At 50.3% G+C, this 9,084-nt stretch overlaps 1 protein-coding gene across 1 annotated transcript; it reads right to left on the bottom strand.

Moving 5' to 3' along the window:
* Positions 1 to 372: 372 nt before the first annotated feature.
* LOC104531534 (disintegrin and metalloproteinase domain-containing protein 19-like) lies at positions 373 to 8,769 on the bottom strand. The gene is made up of 10 exons (XM_010176435.1): positions 8,664 to 8,769; positions 7,783 to 7,987; positions 6,753 to 6,830; positions 5,715 to 5,823; positions 5,213 to 5,363; positions 4,026 to 4,116; positions 3,045 to 3,290; positions 2,592 to 2,755; positions 1,807 to 1,824; positions 373 to 520 (listed from the first exon to the last, which is right to left on the bottom strand). The coding sequence occupies exons 1-10, from the start codon at positions 8,729 to 8,731 to the stop codon at positions 469 to 471; spliced, it is 1,182 nt and encodes a 393-aa protein (XP_010174737.1). The 5' UTR covers positions 8,732 to 8,769; the 3' UTR covers positions 373 to 468.
* Between the last annotated feature and the right edge of the window lie 315 nt (positions 8,770 to 9,084).

Below are 9,084 nucleotides of genomic sequence, written 5' to 3'. Positions count from 1 at the left end.
GCAGTGAGTGGTGAGGGAGTCTCACCAGGCCTGGAGGAGAAGGAGGAGGTAGCTAGAAGGATATTACACGGCTTTTGCTGCCACTGTCATCAGCATCTTTCATCAGTGTTGGATGTTCACTTGACCACAGGTCACCCCATCCCAGCCCATGTGCAACGTCAAGAAGAAACTAAAGCTAAGGGATAAATCGTCCAGGAAGTGATGTCAGGAGCTGTGGTGGAATCTCCATCATGGTAACTCCACCACCAACCCACCTCAACCCTTAGTGACATCATGGTACCAATTTCCCTTCTCCTCCCCCCACCACTACAGTTTTTGTGCTGAACACATATTCTGTCTTATAAAAATAGTCCTCTGGTATCAAAAGACAAATAAAACAAGAGAGGAATAAAAGACCCCTGTGGCCAGCAGCAGTGCAAATCAGGAGAGCCAGCTCAGGAAGGATGGGCTTAAGGTGTCCTTGGTTTGTCATTTCTTCAAGGGGAAGGAGGTTGATTGAACTTTGATGGCTGGAACTGGCCTAGAGTGAGAAGAAAGAGAAAGGAGACAACTCATTCCAGTGCAGAGACCAAGTATCCACCACCTCCACTACAACCATCCTTCCACATCTTAGGAGGGGGAAAACTAGCTGCTGTCCCTGAGACCAGAGGGAACCTGGAGTGTCATGGTCACCCATATCCTCTGTCAAAGATACAACCCAATTGTATCATTCTGAGGTGTTTTCTTTCAGCATAACCTCAAAACCCTGATAGGACACAGAGTCCACCAAAGCATATGGTGGCACCAGGCAGTAACCAGCAGTGAGAACTGGTTGCACCAGCTGCAGGAATCATGTCCCCCAAGGGGTTACTGCTCTTGGCTTCCCAAGAACAGCCAAGGTGGTTCATGTACTACCAAAAGGCATCACCAAATCAACCAACCCCATATGGACTCTAGAGTCTATCCTGGGAATTCATAGGAACTTTCACCCCATCCATCCAGGAAAGACAACACTTCCCTGGCATGTTGGCTGTGTCAAGTAATGAGCCAGACCAGGACATGGGCACGTCCTGCTCCCTGGCACAAGTCTGGCCCTGCCAGTCAACACTTTCTGACATGGGCAGAAGATGAACAGGGACTGCTCCTGGAGGGCAGCAAGGACAAAACCACATTGTTTGGGGAGGGAGCCAAGTTTGGCTGCTGGGATGTGCCACATCTTTCTCTTTTGGGACCACAGAAAGGTCCCTCTTATCTATGAGAAGAGATGAGCCGTAGGGATTGAGTTACACCAAAAAATTCTGTGGCATATTCAACCTCCTTGTAGTGGCAGCTACAAAGACAGGAACCTAAAATGGTCCAAGAAGGTCAAAGCAGTAATTAGCAAAGCAGATCATCTGGTGATGAGGGCTAACTTCAGTCCAGCATGGTGCCTTCTCTCCATGGTTGGATATGGCCAACAAGCCTGGCTAGCAGGAGTGGATGCAAGTATGATCTCCTGAGGTTCTACTAACCTATTTCCAGAGGATTTAGCAACACAGCAAGAGCTGAAAGTAGTAGGGACATTGTAAAGGACTTGGATTGAAGTCCTCCCAACTCCCAACTCCAAAGTGGAAAGCCCATGTCCTCCATTGCCTTGGACACAGGTACCAAATCCCTCCTATGGTTTGGGTACCCAGACTATGTCCTGCTCATCTAAGAGCCACTGGGAAGGGGGACATTTAATCCTCAGTCTCCTGGGTCCTAGCCCACTGCTTAACCAATGGACATGTCCCAACAAGCAGCAAAGACCATCCCCCCATGCTCCCCTGCATGGTGTCTGTGACTCACCTTTGAGGTGGCATCGGTCTGTAGAGAGGAAAGACAAAACAGAGCATCAGTGTCCATCCCTTCACTTCACTGTCCCCCAGCAGCTCACCAACAGCCCCCTCCATGCTCTGGGACAAGAGGCCATATGCACCCACCGAAGGATGGCATCTCCCTTAACCTGTTAGGAACCTATAAGACCCAAAGTCCCAACCTTGGTCACCACTGGCCAACTTTGGCCAAAATCTGAGGGGTCCTGCCAGGAAGAAGCATGGCTGCAGACCCCAGACACCCACAGGTATCTTGCTCTGGTGGGCAGCCCTTCTCTTGCACCACACAAGAGGGACCATCAGCACAGGGTTTGTTATGTATTTAGGGTTCCCATCAGGACAAACACTGGTTGTGGTTGCTCCTCAGGTAGGAGGATTAGGGACATCTTCTGATTTCCTTTCTACCTGTTGCTGCTGCCCCCAGATGCCCCGTACCAATGATCCCCTATGCCCTACAGACCAGTTACCTCAAAGTTGGTGGGCTTCAAACTCCTCTGTACCTACAGCAGTGGGTACAGACCCACATATCCCAGAGCATTTCTCCTGCTCCTCAGCAGCCTGGCCTGTACACATCAGCCATATCAGGGAGGAGCAGCAGAAACCCAAGTCATGGTGAAGACACCACAAGGGGCAGATCAGATCACACCACAGTGATGTTTGGGATCTCCCACCCAGACATGACCCACAAGACCCCACACTGTGTCCAACTGCAGGACCCCAGCAGTGGTGGGCAGTAGCTCAACTCCTCTCTCAGCTTACTTTAATGGCCTCGTGGGGTGGCTCGTGGCACTTATACTCGATGCCTTGAAGTTGGTAGGAGGGACCATGACCAGCAGGGTCTGTCCATGTGCAGGGGGCAGCTCTTTGGCCAGAAGAGGACCTCCAGGCAGTGGGCGACGTGGGGGCTGATGCTTCTGGACAACCTGGGATCACAAAGCATATGAGGAGAGACATCTTTCTTAGAGGAGCATCCAACAACCTCCTACAAACCTTTCTCTCCTGCTGCAGAGTTGAGATGCTTCAAAGCATGTAACACCACCACCCAAACTACCTTAAAATGTTCTCATTATCTAATGAGCTTTCTTCAGCCATTGCAACAGATTCATCTTGCAGGGTGGCATGAGAGCTCCTTAATAGTGCCCAACCCAAAAGAGTCACAGGCAACCAAAAACCAGGGAATTTCTATCAGTCTGGAAGGAAAGCCCAGCTCACCAGTGGGGTCCTCACAGGGCTGCTTGGAAGAGGTTTCTTTGGAGGTGGCAACTTAGCCTGGGAGACAACAGTTTTGGTGGGGACCACGGGCATCTTGCTGACTGGTGGAGGTGGCCTGGCAGGCTTGGGTTCTCTTGGGCGTGGAGGGATGGAATGGGGAGCTGGACGAAGAGGGTGGACAACATTGACGGGCTGAGAGCCAGGGTGGTGAGCACTGGGTTTGGAGGGGAACGCAGCCCGCGTTGCCTGCAGGGATGAGAAAAGCAGAAATATGGAGAAAACCCTCAGGTGTGTTTTTCTGGGTGCTAAAAAGCAGATGTCCCCTCAAGGTCTGGGTGCTAGGGAGCTGCAAGAGGAGCACTGGGTATTTATTCCACTTTCTGGGACCCATCCCACCCAAAAGCTGAACACGTTTGCTCCTCATTAACTACATGAGAGCACAGAGGGATGAGAAAGGTTCTGGGCTCAGGAGATGTGGACCAGGGCCAGATCTGGTGAATCCATACCAGATTTCCACCAGATTGCATTACAGAGATGGGAGACATCATCCCTTCTGCCTTGATCTTAGCCACTGTGGTCATGCTTAAAAAGACCACCGTTTTCCACCTAAATTCAGCCCTGGGCTTACTCATTGCAAGGTCACCAGAACTGACACAACCAGCAGTAGAAGCATCTGCCTCCCTGGTGACCCAGCACAAAGTCATCAGTAGGATTGCAGAACCCCTGCTAAGCTTTGCCATGATGATGGACAATTTGCCAGTGAAGGTTCCTGGTAATCACTAGGGTCTTTTGGAGCATGTAGAGCTCAAGAGATTCATTTTTAGGAGTGATGTGTACAACTGACCAAGGGCTCACAGTGTAGACACAATGCAAAACCAGCACGGAGGACCAGTTGCTTGTCCAGTTGCTAAAGAGAGATGTGATCACCCACAAGGATGATGTCCCAGGGAGGACCAACCTGGAAGGAGAGTTTTCACTTACTTTATGAGTGTGGTTGGAGGTGGAAATATTCCGCAAGGTGAAAGCAGCTTTGGGATGGCCACCAGTTGACTTCAGACTGATGGTTTTGTTCCTGTCCAGGATCAAAAACATAAATGACAGATGGTAAAATAAAGCAACTGTTTTTGCAACAGTCACCTCCCTGCACGTCAGCGAGGTCCTGTCTCCACTAATAGATTGTTAACAGACAGTCCTGCAGTGCTGGGTGAGCAGGGATGACAGGTCTGTCTGGAGATAATTAAGTTAATGAAGTAGGTTGGTTGGTTCTGGGGGGTTTTTTTCTTCTCAAATTGTTGCAGGGACTCTGGGACATGTGTGTGTCTGTACCTGTACTGAGAGGGGAAATAATATCTAAATTCAGTGCTACTTCAGAGCCTTTCCAGCTCTTGTAGCCTGCCAGGAGCAGGTGGCCAGAAAGATCCTCAGTACCAGACCACCTTCATCATCACTCTCTGGTGATGATGAAGCTGGCTCTCCAGCACAGAGCCACCAAGATGATGAAGGGAGTGGAGCATCTCCCTGCTGAGGAAAGGCTGAGGGAGCTGGGGCTCTTTAGCTTGGAGAAGAGGAGACTGAGGGGAGACCTCATTAATGTTTATAAATATGTTAAGGGCGAATGTCATGAGGATGGAGCCAGGCTCTTCTCAGTGATGCCCAATGGTAGGACAAGGGGTAATGGGTGTGAGCTGGAACACAGGAGGTTCTGCTTAAACTTGAGAAGGAACTTCTTTACAGTGAGGGTGACGGAGCCCTGGGACAGGCTGCCCAGGGAGGGTGTGGAGTCTCCTTCTCTGGAGACATTCAAGCCCCGCCTGGACACCTTCCTGTGTGATCTCATTTAGGTTCCTGCTCTGGCAGGGGGATTGGACTGGATGATCTTTGGAGGGCCCTTCCAATCCCTAACATTCTGTGATTCTGTGATTCTGGTGTTGGCCTGTCCCACAGACCATTCCTGTCCTCAGCTCAGGGGAGAGCTGAGAGCTTCAGATTGTCCCATGAGAGAGCTCTTCTTATCTCAATCAGGTCTCATACCAGTTTGAAGCAGTCCCTATGCACCACCAACTCCCTCACAACCATTCCTACCAGGCTAGATGCTGCCAGTGTCAAGAAAACATTTCAGGATCTCACTAGGTCCTCAAGACAGAAGGGATTTAGGACACATCACCCACCTATATGTCTCCTGGCTCCTCCTCCTCATCTCCTTTATCCATTTATTCAGGAGTGAGTTCTCCCGCCGGTACCAAAAGTAGATGCTCATCATCAGGGCCGGGAGGAAGAGCAGGAAGATGAGCAGAAGGGTTACTAAGATGGCTTCATGATCTAGCAGGGAAAGCATTAAGATGAGTGTGGGGTTGGGAGAGCCAGCAGCCTCCAACTCCATTCAGTGCAAATGTTGGTCCTGTCTGCTCATTCCTGGCCACCCAGGTTAGAGACATCATTGCTGATCATACCTCCAAAAAGGGAGCAGTACCAGCTGGTGGCCCCTGATAAAAATGGGTGGCCACCAAGCAAGTAGAGCTGGGGACAGGCTGTGAGTTTGCCTGAACAGACCAAACCCAACACATTTGGGAGCAGAGCTCTTAGCAGCTTTATCACCCCATCCCTCCCTCTCATGGCATCACTCCAGCCCCACCAACATCACAAGGCACTGGACCAGAAGTCGTGACTCACTGTCGCGCTGCACAGGGCCACTGTCCACGCTGCCACCCAAACCCGGCTTCTCGCAGTACGGGGGAGCCCAGCCAGCATCACAGTGGCAGTTCTTGTTGCTGTTGCAGACCTGCAGAGAGAGAAGGAGGGTTGGAGATCACAAGGGACGTATGGAAATTATGGTCTGTATGGTGGAGATGAGGGCAGACAGCCAGTGGCAGGAGTCAGGGCTGAAGGAGCTTAACCCCGGCCAATGTTCACCACTTGTACATCATTTTTCAAATTTCTTCACCAAAAGGGTTATCAAGCATTGGAACAAGCTGCCCGGGGAAGTGGTGGAGTCTCCATCCCTGGAGGCATTTAAAAGACATGTAGATGTGATGCTTAGGGACATGGGTTAGAGGTGGACTTGACAGCATTAACTTTTTGGTTGGACTCAATGATCTTAAAAGTCTTTTCCAACCAAAACAATTCTATTTCCCTGCTCTTTGCAGAAATCTTGAAGACAGGTCTCTCATACCCTCAGTTTTCACACCATTTGACAAAAGCCTGATGTCCTTCATACCTCACATTAGGCCAGAAGTTTGTTGAACATCTTCCCCTTGAGATCTTCTCATTAAACCATTGTTGTTGCCTTATCTGACAAAGCCCTGCGTTCTTCAGAGGTCAAATCTTTGTAGTCTTGAAGATTTGGACATGAGTGGCTCTTTCTATTCACTGAACTATTGTCCTGCCTTTTTGGAGTCCCAGTTGTGTTTCTGACTCTTGCTTTGCTCTCAGAAGCAAAACAGGCATCTGCTCTGAGCTCTAAACACTCTCCAGTTCAAACTGGACCCTGATCCAAATTTTGCACATGGTCCTTACATCACGAGTGATCTTCTTCCTCTAACTTGGACACGGGTAAGCAAAGACCTCAGCTCAGTCTCACCCATAGCTGATGTAATGAAAAGCAGATGCCCACAGTGTTGCAAGGCTCATCCCCATAGGAGACACTTGGTTTTGGTCCAAGAATCTGTGCTCATCTCAGGAGCCTTCTGTAGGTCTCAGGCAATAACTCACCCCATGGCCATTGCACCGGGAAACACACTTTTCCAGCTCAAAAAGGGAGGCATTCTGGCACCGGCGATCTTTACAAACCTGAGAGAGAACCAAGAAGTCAAGGTTAGAGAAAGGCCCAAGAGAAGGGGGGCAGTGATCTTCTGGTTTCACAGTTGGGAGTCCTCTGGAAGGATGTTGTCCATTGGAAAATGCGGGTTGGTTAAATCGTATTGTTTCAGGTCAATGCATTTCACTCCAAGTTTCAGCACAACCCAGGAAACCTCTGCCATTCCTCCATCCAGAACAGCTCAGTGGAGACCAGCCACCACCACTCCCACCCCCAATTCCCTGACAAGCCACCTGACAACTCCTGGAGAAGGCATTTCCCATCTGGCTTTAAAATGTAGACACCAGCCAAAAAAAACAACAGTGGATTTCAAAACCAGCCATCCTTTCTCATGAAAATGTCAACATTTTGGGCTTCCATCCCAAAGTGGGATGAAAATTTCTCAATTAAAATGGCAAATAGCAGAGGCCACATCTCCCCAACCAGCTCTTGTCTGGCACGTAGCCCCGCTACCGTGTTGTCTACCAGGTTCTGCCCTCTCTCAACTGAACTGACCCTCTGTAATGTACTTGGAGATACAGGAGCTGTAAAAAAAAGTACTGCTCAATTAGCAGCATCTGTTTGGATCTGTCATCTTGGTTCCTGACACAGTTTCCCCCCCAGTTTATTCATAGGAGGAAGCCTCATCCATCAAGTTCTGGAGCACACAACTCTTGTTGGGGTTGCTCTACTATGCATTGAATCAGGAAAACAGCATGGAGGCCAAGGAGAAAAGGGTTTGATGGCCTACACACAAGCATCTGGTGATGTCTAGAAATGGCCCAGTTGAGATATCATCAGGGCAATGTCTAACAAGCATGGGGGAAACCACGTCCCATGGCCTGGCTGTAATATAGATAAGAGACAATGTCTACGTTGGAGCTGGGACAAAGCCAAGGAGCTGATCTCCTGTAGGAAACCCCAGCCCTAGAAAGAGGTACTCACCATCCCATCTCCACATTTTGTCCCCGTCATCACCAGCCCAGGGTCAGAGAGGTCTTCCTCGTCATCCTTCGCCGTGTACATGTAGGTGCCTCGGCACTTCACCTCCCGTCCGTTGAAGCGGATGGTGGTGTCAATGGAGACGGTGTTGGTCCCCTGAGGCTTCTTAGCTGAGCTCTGGCACTGGATCTTGCCACACATCGCGTCCCTAGGAGCAGGACACAGTTGAGGTGAGGGCAGGAGATGTAGCTACCAGCCATCTCACTCTCTCTGCCCCATCACACCCTGCCCCACTGATTGCTGGTTCACCTCCCTCTGAATTTATGGCCATGTTGGGTTGTGATGGGAGAGGTTCAGAAAGGGCTTAGATAAATCATGGACAGCACAGAGAAATGCTGGAGGGAACAGGTGAGGTGATGCCTCTTAACATCCTTGGTCTAACTGGGAATAGTGGAGACTATTCCAGGTTGGATGAGGCTTTGAGCAACCTGGTCTAGTGGAAGGTGTCCCTGCTGATGGCAGGGGGGTTGGAACTGGATGATCTTGAAGGTCCCTTCCAATCCAAACCATTCTGTGACTCTATGGTTCTATGAGACCACTATTCTATGCTTCCTAAATAGCATCTCCTGTTGATGATGTCTTTGATTTTCCCTTCAGGCTGGGCTGAGAGGTGACATTTGGTGGGACAAGCTCTGAGCAGTGATGGGGAATGAGCCCTGGAAGGACGTGGTGGCTTCCTCAGGTCCAAAATGGAGCTGGCCCAAGGGGTGATGCCAGGATGTTGGGGTAGGACTCTTCCAGTCCCTTCACTGGGATGGGTGGGGGATGGCTATGGGTGCAAGGGGAGGAGATGGGGCATCCATGGGTGTCAGCACTGCACCCACCTCTTGTCACATTTCACATAACGCCCTTGGCTGTCTTTACCACAGTTGCCGTAGGTGTTGCCGGCCATGTTCACGTCCTGGAAACAGGCATCTGGGGCTGGCCAGGCACCTGCAGGGAGGGAGGAAAAGTCCCATGTGGGATGGGGAAAGGAGCCAGAAGGCAGAAATACCCAAACCAGAAGCAGCGGCTGGATGCTCATGGAGATACCACTACCACTGGATGCTCATGGAGATAACATCACTGGATGTTCATGGAGATAACAACACCACTGAATGCTCATGGAGATAACATCACTGGATGCTCATGGACATAACACCATGGAGCAGTCTCCCAGGGAGCTGCTGCTGTGGGTGCCAGGCCAGGACTGGCACAAGAGGGGTGAAATGAATGGGGATCTGATCAATGTCTGTAAAGATCTGA

Source organism: Antrostomus carolinensis, unplaced genomic scaffold, assembly GCF_000700745.2.
Source record: "Antrostomus carolinensis isolate BGI_N321 unplaced genomic scaffold, ASM70074v2 scaffold37269, whole genome shotgun sequence".
Taxonomy (NCBI): Eukaryota; Metazoa; Chordata; class Aves; order Caprimulgiformes; family Caprimulgidae; genus Antrostomus; species Antrostomus carolinensis.
Note: the sequence above shows the minus strand (reverse complement) of the source record. Positions and strands in the feature narration are given on the sequence as shown.